Source organism: Hevea brasiliensis, chromosome 6, assembly GCF_030052815.1.
Source record: "Hevea brasiliensis isolate MT/VB/25A 57/8 chromosome 6, ASM3005281v1, whole genome shotgun sequence".
Classification (NCBI taxonomy): Eukaryota; Viridiplantae; Streptophyta; class Magnoliopsida; order Malpighiales; family Euphorbiaceae; genus Hevea; species Hevea brasiliensis.
Genome location: NC_079498.1, coordinates 6,244,571 through 6,262,732, shown reverse-complemented (window position 1 = coordinate 6,262,732; position 18,162 = coordinate 6,244,571). Strand labels below are relative to the sequence as shown.

General features: G+C 26.4%; 1 protein-coding gene and 2 pseudogenes across 1 annotated transcript; 1 reads left to right on the top strand and 2 right to left on the bottom strand.

Moving 5' to 3' along the window:
- Positions 1-2,433: 2,433 nt before the first annotated feature.
- On the bottom strand, positions 2,434-4,017 carry LOC110650254 (uncharacterized). Its single transcript, XM_021805141.2, has one exon. The coding sequence runs from the start codon at positions 3,451-3,453 to the stop codon at positions 2,533-2,535; it is 921 nt and encodes a 306-aa protein (XP_021660833.1). The 5' UTR covers positions 3,454-4,017; the 3' UTR covers positions 2,434-2,532.
- Positions 4,018-7,773: 3,756 nt separating this feature from the next.
- Positions 7,774-12,287, top strand: LOC131180569 (RING-H2 finger protein ATL46-like; annotated as a pseudogene).
- A 2,780-nt stretch (positions 12,288-15,067) lies between these two features.
- LOC131180954 (cytokinin riboside 5'-monophosphate phosphoribohydrolase LOG8-like) overlaps positions 15,068-18,162 on the bottom strand; it is a 36,155-nt pseudogene continuing 33,060 nt past the window's right edge.

Here is an 18,162-nt window from a genome sequence, read left to right as displayed (position 1 = left end):
GAAGAACTTCCATCTGACATTTACATGTATTTTTTAAAATTTTTATTTTTTTTAAATATCTCAAAATATTATAATTATTGTATGATAATTACATAGGATGAAATCGCTATTTATATTTTACATTTTTAAAAAAAGTAAAATAATAAATATTTATAAATTATTTTTAAAAAATAACGGTCACATAATTGTTACTGTTTCTTCGTCCTCTAACTGTCTCCTCCCTATGCCATTTCTTATTTAATTAGAAAGTCAAATCAATACACAGAGCATATATTTCTTTTCTCGTAATAAAATATGACTCCAGATAACTAAATTTTTATAAATATAAAATATATTAAAAATTAGTATATTAAAAATATTTTATAATTTTTTTAATTTTAACTAAAATTTAAATGATTTTGAATCAACTACTAAGAAAAAATTAATTAATAATTTCAGAAATTTATGTGCTTTTATGATTATTTAGTTTCACGAAAAATATAATTATTTTTTAATAAAAAATGAAATAATTTAACATAAATTTATAATTCATCTCAAAAAAATTTTTATAAGATAATTTTTTTAATAAAATAATTAATTATATTAATAATTTTTTTCCATATAAAAACAGATATATTTTATTATTTTATAGAAAAGAAAATCATTTGCGAATATCCTATAAAATGGATTACAAATTTTTAATATTTTATATTTTTATTAAGATTTTATTTATATTTATAATTTTTTTTTACCCTTTCAAAATTAAATTTTGAGTTCTAGTTACGAGTCGACTTGTGGCCAGGTCTAGGACTGACTGACTCTGAGGAGGAGAACGGAAAGGAATTGATACTTGTTTGTGGGGGCAACTTTCTGCGGAATCGCGTGATGATAATGACATTTCCTGTTGTTTAGGTAAAAGCTTCAAAGCTCTCACCAACACTGCTGACTGCTTACCTTTCTTCACTTTTGTCACTTTTCGTTCAATTCACTTTCTCCATTTCCCTTTTTTTTTTTTAAATGCATTTCTTTTGTTATTTATTTCCATGCCTATTACTAAACAAGAACAACATCCCCACATTAAAAATAGATAATAATATTTAATTTTTTAAAATTTTTTCATCTATTAATTTTGATTTATGAGTGATTTTCTATATTAGGGCAATGAGTGAATTTTTCCTTTTAACAGGAAATTTAGGGAGACAGAATTTAAATTTGAATATTTCATATCTGAATTAAATTAATTTAGATGAGTGGATATTTCTGAAAATAAAATGACTTCAAATTTAATTTTATCTTTGTATTTATTTGAGAAGTTTAATTTAATGTATTTTTAATTTGTTGTCCAAATTATTTCAAAAATTCTAATAAAAATTCAATTTAGTTAAAAAATATGAAAATAAAAAAAATTTAAGCTCTTAATTTTTAGGTTTAAATCAAAAATCAAAGAATTTAACTTAAAAGTCAGAAAATTTAACTTTTTTTAATTTTTAATTTAAATTAAAAAATTCAGAAATTTAATTCATATATTTTAATTTTTTCAATTAAATTGAATTTAAATTAAAAATTATAAATAAATTAAATATAAGGGTGAAATTAAACATTTTACCAAAACAGAAAACAGAATGTATAAAATTAGTCATGGAATTATTATAAGAAAAAGGAGAAAATCAAAAGCTTTAACACCTTTAATATTGGAACAAAATTAAAAAGAAAAAGTAATCAAAATTTTCAACTTTATAATATTTTAACCTAAATTTCCCCGAAGATTATGCATCACAAACAATCAAATGTGTCGCAGCATTACAGCTGGACACCATCACATGCTCTTCGCTCTTCACGCGCACCCATTTTACATTCTATGTTTCACACAATTAACTTTCAACGTTTCCCATTCAATTTCTTCACCATTGTTGCTTTCTACATTTTTTCAAAAAAATAAATTAGGATGATTTGATTTCATAGGCCGTGTAAATTCATCCATACATCTAATTATAATGTGAAGCCACCACTGGTCCACATTTATATATGTTAGGAGGTTAATAGTTCTATGGTTACTCTTTGATTATCTTAGGGTATACAATTGTCCTGCTTTTTTCTGTTTGCAGTCCTTAGAAGCAAATATTATATACTCCATTAATGAGATTGAAAAGGGAGGGCAAGAAGAATTAAAGTATTGAAGCACTAGCCTAAAGAAAGAATCAATTACAGTGCATTTGAAATTGTAGCACCACCCATCCACTACATGATTAATATTAATTACTTAGATTTACTAGTTAGTTTAAAAGGGATTAATACCCCATACTTTCCCCACTTGAGTTAACCTACATCTTAACTGCAATAATGACAGAATTTGTCAGTTTACCTTGGAATGCTCAAGGGTCCATTCTAACAAATGTTGCAGAATGGCCTTGTCTGTCTTTCAACACCCCAAAAGAAATAAAGAAATACCAAAAATTCAGAACTCCAATGCACAAATATTAATTTTGAAACATAAAATAATAGTAAAAAAATCATAAATAAGACTCATTTCATGTTAATTTAGAACAAATTAAATTAATGGGAAGTGGGCTTCTTGTCTAATGGTCTGAATGCTGTTGGTGAAGAAGCCAATGGGAGTACCTGAGAAGAGCTTGAAGGATATTGAGGAAGATGATTAAGAATATCTCTTTCCTTGTTGTTTTTACTAACAATGAAGCCCAGGAAAGAACCCTTTGTCTCCTCTGTTATCATTGTTGAATTAGGAGGTTTAATCCCAGAATCTTGAACAGAGGCACAGTTTTTAGCTGCCCTTTTCTCAGCTTCTTCCATTAATTTTCTGAACAATTTCTCCTCTGCTTCTCTCAAGAACTTGAATTTTGGCGGTGGTGATGATCTCAGCCTGTTAATCTCTGCATCCGTTGATGATTCAAAGAGAGGATTGAATCCATGTTGATTATAAGAATCCAAAGGAGGAGACTTTAAACGTGGAGAAGCTAAAGGGGTAAGGAATGGAGTGTCAACAGCCACTATAAGATCACTCAAACTTCTTGTTCTTGACCTCCTATCGCCCCTAGATTTCCCATCTTCAGACTCCAAATCCTCCTTTGTTTCCTCGTTGATTGTGAAGAGAAATCTTGGTGGGCCTGCGAGATTGTGTAGCCTCATGAGCTCTGATTCTACACTTTCTTCACCAAAAGCTTTTAGAAGCAAATCCTTGCTTGTGCCTAATTCTAAGTCTGGTTCTTGGCCATGTGCTTCTGGGTCTCTCACTCTGTCTTGAATGGTGTTGTTAACTTGCAAAGAGGAGGGTTTCTTCCAGCAGATTAGGTCAAAGAATTCCTTTGCATAGTTGCTGCTATAATCCTCATCTTCAACTTCTCCGTTGGTGACTCTCTTCTTCCACCATAGCAAATAGTAGAGCTCTGCAACAAGTGCCAAAAGAAGGCAACCAAAGACTAAACTCAAACCTATTCCTAAACCACTGACAGATGCCATCCGTGGCAGAAATTTCACATACCCAGAACAACTAATCTAGGCTTCAATTGTATAAAATATCCCCAAAAAAAAGAGACCCTTTTTATCAGTGAATTTCACCGAGAATAAAAACCCATCAGTCAAGCATTGATTCTGCAAGCAAATACAAAGCCCCCAAAAAAAAAAACAACAAGGGAGAAGTCCTACAGCAACCAACCCAATTAAGGAAACAAAATCCTCCACTAAGGTAAATCTTACTTTCTCAAACCACAAGCTCAGGCATATAATGAGAAAGCAAGACCAAGAGCCATTGATATGTTGCCTAAAACACAAGTTAAAAGCTAGGAATCTAGTAAGATTTCTGGGAAACCAGTGCAGAGGAAAACTTGCCCAAAAAGTGAGAAGAGAAACAAATATTAAAGCAAACCCAACCAACAGAAAAACATTAGAGACCCGAGAGAGAGAGAGAGAGAGAGAGAGAGAGAGAGAGAAAGCAGTGTTCTACACAAATTAGGGGTATGGGCAAAATCTCGTACAATGTTTTATGTGAGGAATTTGGTTGGAAAGGCAGTTCACATGGGTGTGCAAAACCGCGTTTGCCATTTAATCATAGGATATATATAATAAATAAATAATGGATAAAAAATAAAAAGAAAATAATAAGCAATACGAATAAGTGTGAAAAGGGATGTGAACAAAAAATAACAATAAATACAATTTATTACTTATGGTTTTCGCTTTTTATTAATAAAAATTTGAGATTTTTTTTATTTAAAGTCTTTATATTATTTAAGAATAAAATTATTAAATAATATTAATATATATTAGTATGATAAGTTTCATTATATTTTTAAGTTATTATGATAAGTGAATTCTGCCTATTTTTTTAGATAGACAAGATAACAAATAGTTCAATTATGAAAATAGGCTACACCTCAAAATTATAGTAATTTTGAGAAAATATTTATTTTTATATAAGTCACTCACACACTCGGTCCACAACTGATGTGGGATCTCTAAGGATGAGCCCATGGGACACGCTCACTAACTCTCGAACCTCAACCTACAGCCACACCAGGACTAAGACTCCTCACTTGTTTTTGGACCACACCTCAAATCCAAGACAATTTTAAAGATATCCTTATTTTAATATAAATCACTTACATACTCAATTCACAATCAATATGAAATCTTGAAGAACTCAATTCTACCTATTTAATTATATATATTAATTTGTTCAATAATTTTCTCACATAATAAGAAAGTAGGTGTTAATATATTTTATTTTTTTTCCTATCTTTCTTGACTTAATATTAAATAAATGTCATAATTATACAATTAACTAGATGAGACCTATTTATTATGTTAATTTAAAAATATATAAAAAAATTCATTATATTAATATATATTAATATTATTTAATAATTTTATTTTTAAATATTAGGAGTATAATAATAAATTCTTTTAAACAAAAAAAAAAATAATACTTCTGTCGATAAATCGCACAAATTACGCTAAAAAATAATGAGTCCAAGTATAAAACAATGGGTAGTGATCGCATCACCCATGCGGGTATCCACGTAGTCTCACTTGATTAGTGGGCACTGCCAAAAGAACACACTCGTCACTCATCATATTCTTAGCTGGGCTTCACTCGAATTAAATATGTATTTTTTTATTATCAAGCAATGGGAAATAACAAAAAATTAAAATATAAATCAATGTATTATATTTTTATAAGATTAAAATTAATTATTTATAAAAAAAAATAAAATTTAGAAGATTTGATAACATTTATAAAATATAATGATTGGTTAATAAATAGACTGAATATTTTACTTTTCTGTTTTATAATTTTTTTATGAGTCTTATCAAATAATATTTAAATTTAAAAATCTATCTCATTAATTATTATTCTCTAAAAAAAATAAATAGTTGACCAAATTTACAATAAAATCATACATTCAATGTCTACAAGTAAGAACATATTTGAAAATTTATTTATTTAATGTCTATTAATAATAATAGATTTGAAGAAATATATTAAAAAAATTTAAATATTTTTAAAAAAAATTAAAAAATTAATAAAAAAGAAAAAAAAATTGCTACTGATGAAAATATTCATTGTAATCCCTTAATGAGGAGATTAAAAAGAGGAGAAAAAAAGGAGAAAAAGAAAAATGATAAGAAAGAACAAGAGATTTCAATCTCTTTATTATGTGGATTAAAGGGTTAACCTTTTTCATTATTGAAAATATGTTTTGTATTATAAATTTTTTATTTCATTTTTATTAAATGGATATGTTAATTTCAAATTTTAATTATAATGCCGATTTCTTGAATTTTGATTTTTTTTAATTTTTATTTAACTTTAATTAAAATTTAAAATTAAAATTTTATAATATTAAGAACAATTACAATATTATTAAATTATAATTCAATAATATTAAATGTTGAATTTAGTAAGTGAAATGTCAATATATAAAACCACTATCCTAAGAAAACTAAAGATACCTTTCATAATCCTTTTAAAAAAATAATAATAACTTTCATAAGGTGGCATTAATTTTTTGTGAAAAGAAACTAAAAAAGTTATTATTTTTTTTGAAATGCTTATTCATTACGATTCCATACCGCTAAATAACAATTTTGATAGAGAGGTAGTACCATATAGGGGTGTGCAAACGGTCGGTTCGGTTCTGAACCGAACCGATAAAATCGAAAATTAAAAATTAATAATTTTAAAAATTGAATTGAACCGATTGATAAGAGAAAATCGAATCAAACCGATAAATATGGGTTCGGTTCGATTTTAAACCGATCAAACTAAAATTTATAAAATTTCATATTTTTAACATTAAATCTAAATAATAAAAACATAAAAACAAAAAAAAATAGAAATCAAAACTCAAAAATCTTAAGGTTCGGTTCGGTTTTCTTTGATTTTGATTCGGTTCGATTCGGTTTGATTCAATTTGGTTCGATTTTTTATTTTCTATATATATTAATAATTTCGGTTCGGTTCGATTTTTTTTATTTTTTATGAAAATAACCGAACCGAACCGATTAATCCGAAATTATCAAAATTATAAACCAAACCGAATTGATTAAATTTTAAAACCAAACTGATTGAACTGAATTAATCGGTTCGGTTCAATTTTTTGATTTAAACCGAAAACTGCACACCCCTAGTACCATATTCTTGCAAGCTGATTTTTTATGATGAATTCTATTTAGGTGGCCTATCTCGTGATACTTAATAATTCATATTAATTGAGATCAGAATCAATTTTATTTTGTGATACTTACATATAAAATAATAACTCACAAAATGATAGTTTACGATGTGACATCGCAACAATATTTTAGATAATGTATATGAATTTATTATTATTTTTAATTTATAAATATTTCATTAAAATAACAAAAACTATAAAATTAATTTTTATTTACATAATTTAAATTGATTGCTTTTTAAAAAATTTTAAAACATTAAAATTTAATTATAGATTGAAGTTTGAAGATGCATAAACTAAAATGAATGGTTTATTTAATATGATCAACTCAATTCGTACGTAATCAAGAATTTACTTAAAAAACAAATATATGAGTATTTTAAATCTTATCTAGAGCATTGAAAGATTAAAAGCTTCCCTCCATCGTGTGACTATTGGTATGGGTGCCCCTAACAATTTTTTTTATCTTCGAAAAAATTGAAAATTTTGATTTCTTTTTTACTATTTATTTTTTTTCCTTATATATATATATAGAGGGGTAAATGAGGAATTAACTTTGACTTAAATCTTAATTACACTTTTATAAAGTTCATTTAACTCATTTTTTATTTTTTATTCAATTTAATTCAAAATTTTTAATTTAAACTCAATTTAGCTCAAAAAAAATTAAGAAATTTAATCTCAAAATTAATAAATTAGACTTTTTAATTTTTTATTTAAATCAAAAAATTAAGAAATTTAGTCATTAAAATTTAATTTTTGACTAAATTGAATTTAAATTGAAAATTCTAAGTTAATTTAAATAAAAAATTAAAAATAAGTTAAATTAAACTTTTTTAATAAATACATAGACTAAATTAAATATTTTGCTAATTAATTTTTATATATTGTCTTAATAATCATAAACCTTTTTTCATATATACTTTTTACACTATCAAATTAAAAATTTTTTATTTAATATAACTGTTGTATATATAATGATTTAATCGTAATTATTAATCATGGCGAAACTTTATATATACATTGATTTTATTATATAATTTTTTTAAAATTAAGCAAATTAAAGAAAATTGAAGAGATAAGGTGAGCCAGATTGGATTGGGGAATGACTGCTATCTCTGTAAGACCTAAATCCACTCTCACTCTTTCAGTTTGAGGTTAAAGTAGAAAAGTGGCAGTAAATGCAAAAGTTATCATATAATTGTACCTAGTGGGCTGATATTATGGGAAGCTTAGGATAATCATGCAAAGAAAGAGGCCCACCAAATGTGATTACTAATAAAGACCGCAGATTAAGCTAAATAACAAGGATGGGCCCATGTGGTTCATAATTGGGTTACACTAGGGCCACTTAGGTGATGCATCAATTATCATTGATGGTTCATAATCATAGCTATTTGCTACTATGAATCATAAGATATGATATGATCTGCCTGATCATCAATATGTTGGAATAGTGGTGAAAGCATCCAAAAATAAATTCCTTGGCTTGCATGGCGGAAGTGTAGTCAAACTAAGGGCCACCCTCTTATTATATCTTTATTGGGTTACTGTTGCAGAGGAAGAGGTAGATAGTTGGTGACATTTTTAGTTTCCCAAATAACAAAGGTAAATTGATATGATTTGAAAGCAACTTTATAGAAGAAGAATGCCTCCTAATTTCAACTTTTTATCAAGTGATCCTTTTAAATCTGTTATATTTCTTATTTATCACTGGCCTGAGCTTTGTGAAGGTTTATTTGTCTTTGATATATAAAGTAATTAAAATAATAAATATATTTGATTAATGTCTAAAAGAAACTGATAAGTATAAATTAATATATGATAATTGAGATAAATAGCTAGTTTTAAGTTTATAATTGTATGGAATTTGATAAATTTAAGTTATTAATTTATGTAATTCACATGAACTAATAATTTAAAATATCAATCATGTAGCATTATTATTTTTCAAAATCAGAAATTTATATTTTGAATATAATTTTATTTCTTTTGAAATTCATACAGGTGGACTTTGATTTGGTCTATGCACTATGTATTTGATCATAGCCATTTGCCAAATTATTGTCCCTTTTTATTTGGGTTATTTTAGAGCTGAAGTGTTGTTTGGTTTAAAATGCTTTATTTTTTAAAAAGTATATTTATTTTTTATTGCACTTCTTAATAAAGTTGCATTTAAGAGTATTTGATTTGACTAATTACTCTTAAATTTTGACTTAAAATATATTTTTTAACTTATGAATTAAATTAAAAACAAGTAATTAATAGTCTAATAAAATTACTTAAAAATAATTTTTAAATAGTTTCAGTGTTTAGTTAAAAGGTGCTTAAAAGTAATTTAATTGATTAAAATTACTAAAAAGGATATATAATTAAATATTGTAGTTTTTAAAATGAGAATAATATTAATATTTTTAAAAATTATTAAAATAATATAAATCTTTACTCAGTAAAAAAATAATTTTAAAATAAGTAGATAAGTAAAAATACATTACTTATAATTTCTGATTTATTTTAAATAAAATTTTTAATTTATAAATCAAACCAAATTTCAACTACTTATAAGTTTTTACTTATGAATAGGTTTAATTGATTTATAAGCTAAACCAAACACCTTCTTATACTCCTTATCCCTAACCAGAAGGTCTAATTCTGCAAACAAATTAGATAGTTTAATGATGATAATAACAATTATTAATTAATTAATACGATTGAATGCTGATGAATAATTATATTTATTTATCAAAGTGATATGATAAAAATTAACCATATATATAAATAAATTGTGGTGAATCTGATTGGATGTTTACATCTTTAATTAATTGTATTTACCTTAATCCCCAAAATAAATAAATAAGGACAAGAGGAAGTATAAGCCAAACCAGACTCACAGATAGAGGACCCCTGGGAGTCTCTTATGCATGGTGAGTAGTAAGTCTGAACTCTGAGTCAAGCCTCAAATTTGGACATCTCTCCATCTCTGCCCTAACTTCAGATAAGAAGATAAATACAAGGCAACCACTGAACTTTCTTTTAATATGTAATTTTATCGTGTCAAGGAAGAGACCAAACCAAGAATCTCTCTATATAATTGTCCACTAGCTAGCCCCCAGATACTTTGCAGAGCAACTATACCAAGGGTAGAAAATTAATCAAAGCCTCTTTCTCCTTCTCCATTGTCTCCATATACTATACTTTCCATAAACAACCAACCCCTTCATCTCCATCACCGTCGTCTTCTGGTACAAGAATATTAGCCCTATAGTTCTTTTCATTATAGTGATTCTTGCATTACTATTTTTCATCTCTGGTTCACTCCTCTTGTTAGATTCCTTATAAAACACCCATCTTCTTCAGCTTCCTAGCTCTCGATCTAATAGATATACTGAAATCTTTGGACTACATGCTCTTCAAAGACAACTACAGCAGCTTTTCCATCTCCATGATTCTGGTTTGGATCAAGCATTTATTGATGCTCTTCCTATTTTTCTGTGCAGAAGGATTGTTGGTCTAAAGGAGCCGTTTGATTGTGCTGTTTGTTTTGCGAGTATTTTGAGAAAGACAAGCTGCGATTGCTTCCTATGTGTAGCCATGCTTTCCTTATAATTTGCATAGACACTGGATATTACAGCGATGCATCATGCTATAAATTCATGATTTAAATTTTTTATATATAATTTTTTAATATTTTTTATATGATATAATTAATAATATATAAAAATTCTTTTAAGTTTCTAATATAATATGTAAAGTTTTTTTTAAGATTTTTTTTACTTAAATTATATTAATTTTTAATAGTTAATTAAATTTTATCTTTATCATTATCATTATCATTATAATAAAAATCATTTTACTATTCTCTTTTTTTCTCGCTTTCATATAAATTATAAATAGATTATAAATTATACATATTATTGATAAATAGGCAAACAAATAATAATAATAATAATAATAATAATAATAATAATAATAATAATAATAATAATAATAATAATAATAAAAATTAAATTACTTTTATTTTATAATAAAGTAATAGGATTATTTTTTAGCAATTGTTTTTTAAAATTCCTAGTAAAAATAATATACTCGTTTTTATAAATAATAGAATTCTCTAGATAATGGCTAAAAATAAAAATATATTAAAATTATTAAAATTTTTTTTCTAATATAAGAATTTTTTTAATATTATATTGTTGTAAATAAAGTAATAAATGGATGTTTATAACCCCAATTAATCACCCAAATTTTATCTACGAAAAAATATTTATATTTTGTAACTCATATTTACGATAAATAGTATATAAATAGAGAAAAAAAAATGAGATACAAGAAATTGATATTCTTTTCTTTCTAAAAGTTATCTATTTTTCATTTTTTTGTATTTTAGTTCTTATTATATTTATTATAATTTTTATTTTATAATATATATATAGTTTGATTTAGATTAGAATTTATTAATGTATAATTTTATTATATATAGTTTTTTTTAGTTTTATTCTTATTAAGATTCATATTTAGGATTTTATTATTGAAAATTTACAAAAATATATTGAATAATTTAATTTTTATTGTCTAATGAAAATAAAATAAATCATTTATTATCATAATACTATCATGCACATTTTTTACAATTTCATTATTCTCTCTTCCCAAATTTATAAATTATAGATAAATATTATAATTATTATAATCATGATATATAAATATTAAATTTAATTGTATTAATTTAATTAATTTTATTAAAATAGTATTTCTTAATTTAATAAAATTATATTTTTATAAAAATTTATTTGTTATAATCAATCTATTTTCTAATATAATATTACCATAATATATTAATTTTTAATAACTAATTAAATTTAGTCTTTCATTGTTATAACACCAAAATATAACAACGTTATTTTCCTCTAAATAAAATTGATTTATATTTTTTTAATTTTTTTTATATATTTAATTTGTTAGTGCTAAACAAATCTATTCAAACCTGTATTTTTCTGCAAATTTAATAAAAAATAAATTTAAATAGGTAAAATAAAAAGGTATAAAATCAAATAAATATTAAGGCTATTAAAATTTTTGACGTTTGAAATTTATGAAAAATCACTTCCTTCATTGATTTCATTATTTTCTAAATTTGTTTAAAGTGATTAATTCTTATTTTGATCAACTAATAGCAAATTTGTGTCCATAAAAAAAATAAAAAGTGAGACAAATAAAAAAAAAAAGATGACCTATCATTCTTGTTATCCCTACTTACATATGCTGTGTATACGCAGTAACTTCCACAAATGTTCATTTATAAGTTCACAATACAATCTCATCATCTTTTCTAATATTTTCTTATTTAAAAATAAATAAATAAATAATAAATAATTCTAAATTATAATTTACATTGTACATACAAAAATTACCATTACTTCTTTACCTGTCTTGTTTGTACAGGGACCCATTTTACTTTGGATTTTCCATTGAAAACCCAATGTTTGATTTTGATGATTTAAGAGAAGATGATGGATGTAAAATATATATATATATATATATATATATATGAAAGAGAAGAAAATTAATTCAAGGATTAGATTGATTTTCTACCCTTGGTTAAAGGGTTAATTAGGGTAAAATTTTAATTTTTTATTATTTTTTGTGTCCAAAGAGACTCACACTTATATAATAAAAAAACCATAGCTGACTTACCATATGGAATGGGGCATATGCCTCCAATTTCAATATGAAATTTAGATACAATTAAATTAAAATTAAAAAGATTGGATTAAAACACAAAACATTGAAAAAGTTTAAATTTTTAGTGTGATTAGATCAAAAAATATTTAAATAGACACAATAAATTTTATTTGTTTAATTGAATCTATCAAAATTTCTATTAATAATTAATAATTTATAATTTATATAATTAATTTTTATGATTAAGTTGAATTATTAAAATTACCTAGTTTTTAAAAGCTCTTTATATTTACACATTAAAATCTTAATTTTAAGCCTTATATGGATTATAAGGCTAATATATTATAAAACACTTAATTTTTTCTGATAAAATTATATAATTATAATCGTTAATTTAATAAATACACAGATCAATTTATCAACAATGCACATTTCTCTATAATTTTAACACACTTCGCAAGCACATCCGGCCAAAGAGAGCGGGTCCAAGTAGAACAGTCACAAGCAAACAAACATGGCGTAAAAGTAGCCTAGGCCCTAGGGCCTGAAATGCGGCAAATATCAATCTGCATTGAGTTGGATTCATAGAATGAAAATAATAAAGAGCAGAGAATTGGCGGAGAGTGGTGGCGGTGGTGGGTGTGGTTCTCGAGGAGACGCTATATGAAGGGAGAAAGGTGGCGGCACCTGTATGACCAACTCTTGTCCATATAATTCTACACAACAATTAAACTATACTAAACAAACACTCTCTTTTCCTGTCAATAGCCGCAGCCAACCATAGCTAGGGTGCAAAACAGGCCATTAATGTAGCTACTATGCTGCACAGCATGCGTGATATAGGGAATTCCTGATTTCTATGACGTGCCATTAAAATTCACAATATAAACGATGATATTAATTAATAATAAATATTTAGTAAAAGAATAATTGGATGGAATGAGATTGGAGATATATCAACCTTTTCATGCAGAATAGAGTTATGTGATAATATTAACTGTTTAGTTGCTGTTTACTATTTTAATAATAGTCAATTATTAGATATTAATTATTAATAATTAAATATTTATATAGTAATTTAAAATAAAAATATTTAATAAAAAAATTATTAAATTAATTATTAAATATAAAAATAATAGTATAATTTTTTTTATCTAGTTAAAGCACTATTTAACACATTGATCAATAAAAACAAATGGAATGAATAGAGATAGAATGCACCATCTTAAAAGTAGTTATGAAATAGAACCTAAATCTATTGATTTTTTTTTTTAATTTTAATTTCAACACAAATCAAGGAGGATATAATTTGTTGTTTGGGTATGGGTTTATGGGGATTAGTACTAATGATGATGTAAATTGCAAGTCAAATTTCGTCCGACCAAGATATAATGACATTGTTTGTACAGTTTCTGGTTTATTGTATGGCATTAACTGCAAAGCTTAATTAATTTAAAATGAAAACAGCTATCCTATAAATTAAGTGCCATGCGCGCATTCAAAGCAATGAAAATAAAGAGAGCGCATAATCTCACAAATCTCATTAAATGATAGTTAAGGCTGCCTTCGTCTTTATTTCATTTGCGTTTTATACGATAATTAATGGAGTAATTAGATAATTTATTTTTATAAAAATATATGAATAATTGGTTAAATTATTTTTTATCTTATTTAATTATTTATTATATAAATATCTTTTATATTTAGTGAAAATAAAGGATAAAATTAAAAAAATATAAAATTAATGCTTCTTAATTTTTTTTAAATGTGATAAATAATTTTAAATAAGAAAAATTTAAATATAATAAATAAAAATTAACTGAGATAGTAATTATTATATTAAATATAATTCACATTTATTATGGCCCAACTAATCTCTTAGATGACTTGTTTTGAATACCATGTTGATCATCAAAGCATCTTTGTAATGTCCTACACTTTTTATTTTCAATATATTTGTATTTTGGACATATATTTAAATTTTCAAATTTTAATAAATTTTTAGAAATTTATTTTCACTATTAAATTTTTTTTTTCAATTTAAGCTTTTTAATTAATTTTAAATTTCATTTAAGATTCATTTATACATTTTAAATATTTTCTCTATTCTAAAAATAATTTCGAGCCTCTTACAATTTTTCTTGTAATTTTTAATATTTAAAAATATAATTGTGGGTTTTTAAAATCTCTCCTCAATAAAGAGAGAGGGGAAGGTGTGCACTAGACCCAAACACATTGGATCACAGTTTCCCTTTTGCGTTTCGAAGATAGAACACCTCCTCCTTCACCATCTAAGCGTCTCCCCTCCTTATTATCACTGTCGGTGCTGATTCACCACGAATCTGCCTCCATTCTATTCATCATCCTCTGACTAGTACAACACAATAAAAGGAACCTAAAATTGAGCCCTATAGACAAGGGCAGATGCAGAATTAAATATGGAGGAAGGCTGAAATTTATATAGTCATACAATTATTATAATTAATGAATTACTCTTTCATCAAATAATAATAATCATTCATTATTTGTTTTTATAAATCATATATTTTGTTAATTTTAAATAATTAGAAAAATTAACAAATAAAAAATTAATACTACATTTAGGTCAATAGACCTGCCTCATACACTCAACCTAAGACCTAAAATGTCTAAACTCCTTTCAAAATGTGGGACTAGCATGTAACAAGAAAAGAAAAATACCCTTATGTAGCAACCTGCTAATGGGAAGGAGTGTATTGCTCCATCTTTTCCAAAAGTTCTTTGGTTGTTGGAGTTGAGACAAATATAACACAAGTACCACGCTTTATAAAACCTTCTTCAACACCATTGTTAAACAATGCAAACAAATAGTTATAGAGTAACCATCAATGTTTAGCTGGCCAACTGATTTTGAATGAATTTCAAGTTGTGACCATTGATCATCTCTAATAGTTCTTCCATGATTCCATATCCTCTACAAAGAGCAAATAAAGGCATTGACTTCTCTGGCCATAGCAACCTTATGCTTATGCATGTCTTGTAACACCCCTTACCCGAACTACAGTGTAGCCAGATAAGGAATGCTACATTTTGTGTCGGAGCACCTTATCGTATCTTACGTTATTCTATATTAATTTATTTGTCATTTTAATTAATTGTTCAATTTATTTTCATGTAGAGAAACTGACGGAGATTCCCCTATTTTCATGATCATTTGGCGTATTACACAATTCATCTGTTTAAAATAATCTCAATATCACTTTTCATCGTTCCATAATATCATCCATTCTTATCTATGTCAATTTCCATATCAAATTTCAACTCATATTATACATGAAATTTTACAAATTTATTAATTTATTATACAAACTTATAATTCACATTACAACTTCAAAATTAATTACAATGAATAAAAATAAGCTACACTATTATGATACATGCAGCCCCTACCAAAATGCACTGCAACGAGGAGGTGACACTGGACACTATCTACAGATCCGAACTCTCAAAAATCCCAGTCTAAGGTCCACTGGGTTATATCTTTAGTACCTACGCGTGGACAAATCCAATGCGCTAAGTATTTCTGCTTAGTGGTGCAATAACACAATGGAAATATAATATACAAATAAAAGTAATAGTTTCATGGTTGTAGTGCTTATGAGGAAAAACAATTAATTAATAAATTATGGATTAGTTGAAGGCTAATTAAAATTTATGATATTGACTCTTTCTAGCATCTTTTTGATCGATCCCATAATGATTTTAAACATCATATATTTTTGTTTTCATTTTATTGATCTTTGAGAGCATTTAATTTATTGGAATCTTTCTTGTTCTTTATTTTAATATTAAATTTCCTTACTTGATTTCAACTTGCTTTTAATCTCATTAATACTTTTTACTGCCTAAGTAACCTATAACCGATTGACTGGATTGGATAAGCAGGTAAATTAGCACTGGACACACTTGTGCCACAGGCCGTCATACCATGGGACACATAATGTCAACCAGGTATGCAACAGAATGGCTAGAAGGCCATAGTAGCAATCAGGCATAAAACCATGCATATCATCATGTAACAGAATGGCTGGAAGCCATGATAACAGAATGGCATGAGAACCATGATAATAGAATGGCATAAAGCCATAGGCAGTACTGCAAAACACAACCCTTCTTGGCATGCCAATCTATCCAACCCATACAAACACATGTAGGCATACATGGACAATTTATATTAATAAGTATCCACAGGTTATATATTATCATCACATTTCATATTCATGCTTTATAGCATTTTTGGTTTCACTTATGTTGGGAACATGGGTCCCAAATACATATTCATCTTATATTCAAGCTCATGGAGCTAATGGTACTGAATACCAACTATATTCCAAGTCATTTATGTAATGTTTCATAGTTTTCAGAATTTCAGTTTTGATTTCACTCTTATTTTAGGTCAAGTTACAGTAGTAATTTGATCACACTTTCTTCATGAAAGTTGTTTCTTATTGTCTTAAGTTTAATTTTCCTTTTGAATCATCAAATTTGGAGTTTTTTAACTCTAGTTATGGACAATTTATCATATACTGGTCTAGTGACTAATACTATTCTAGAATAAGGCAGATCCTGTAACTCAACTTTGTCAAGCTATTTGGCCTAGTTGCAGCCATAATTTGGCTTTGTATTCCTCATATAAGTTGTTCCCATGTATCTCATGGTTACACAGGTTCAAGAATTACAAATTTGGGGTTTTATAGAGTGAGTTATGCTCATTGTAATGTGTGCTGTTCATTTGGTCATTTTCAAAATTCTAGAATTACCATTCCAGATTCCAATCAGTTTTTGGATATTCTCCCATCATTTTCAGGTCAAGGTTTCTTCTTGACATTTGTTCCCCTATGTCTCTACTTTCCAACAAGGTAAAATTCACTTCATTTGGAGTTATACACAATAAGTTATAATTACATTACCAATCTTGGTTCACAGGTACAACATCCTGTGATTTCTAGATTTCTAGTATTCAGGTCAATTTTTGCATTCCATATTTGAGTATCTTACACTCAGAATGTGTGTAAAGTCTCTAACTCAAAGTTGTAGCCCTATGTCTTAGGTTTCCAGAACAATTTGGATCATCTCAATTGGACTTATATATTGTAAGTTATGCTAATTTTAGTACACGGGTATCACAATACATTCTATTGGAATCTCAAGCAATTCCAGATGCAGAAATTTCAACTTGCCCTGGCAATCTGGTTAAGTTGCCTTGGAAATTTGGCTCGGGTCAAATCATCAAAGTTGTAGGTATGGATTTCATCTTTAATTTGACACTGATTTCATAACAATTGGAGTTGTGAAACTCAAGTTATGGTCAATTGAACACTCTGAACATAAGCTGTCCAAAATCAATCTTATTGCACAACCTCTCATACCTTTAATTGTTTTGTTATCTCATCAACATATATCAACAGACACATGCCAAATAGTCTTAATTTAGGCTTAAATACATCAATTAAATCATAAGAATTCAAATCCCCAAATTCAAAAACCCTAACTCAATTTGCTAAAACTTTAGAATCCAAAAGATTTAATAGCACTAACCTTGTTTCCTAGGTTCAATCAACCTCAATTCACCCTTCCAATCAACCAAAGCTTGAATCCCTTCTTGGTTCCCCATTCAGCTGAATTCCTTGTTGCCCAAATACTCTAAATTCCTTTCTTTTCTTGCTTGGATTCTTCAAATTGATGCTCAAGGTCAGTTTTCTCTCAATTTCAATTAGGGTTTGTAAGGAAATTTAGGATTGTTAAAGCTTATCTTAAGCTCTAATGGAGAAAC

Coding starts and splice junctions, on each gene's coding strand:
- LOC110650254 (XM_021805141.2), bottom strand. CDS start 3,453: ATGGCATCTGTCAGTGGTTTAGGAATAGGTTTGAGTTTAGTCTTTGGT.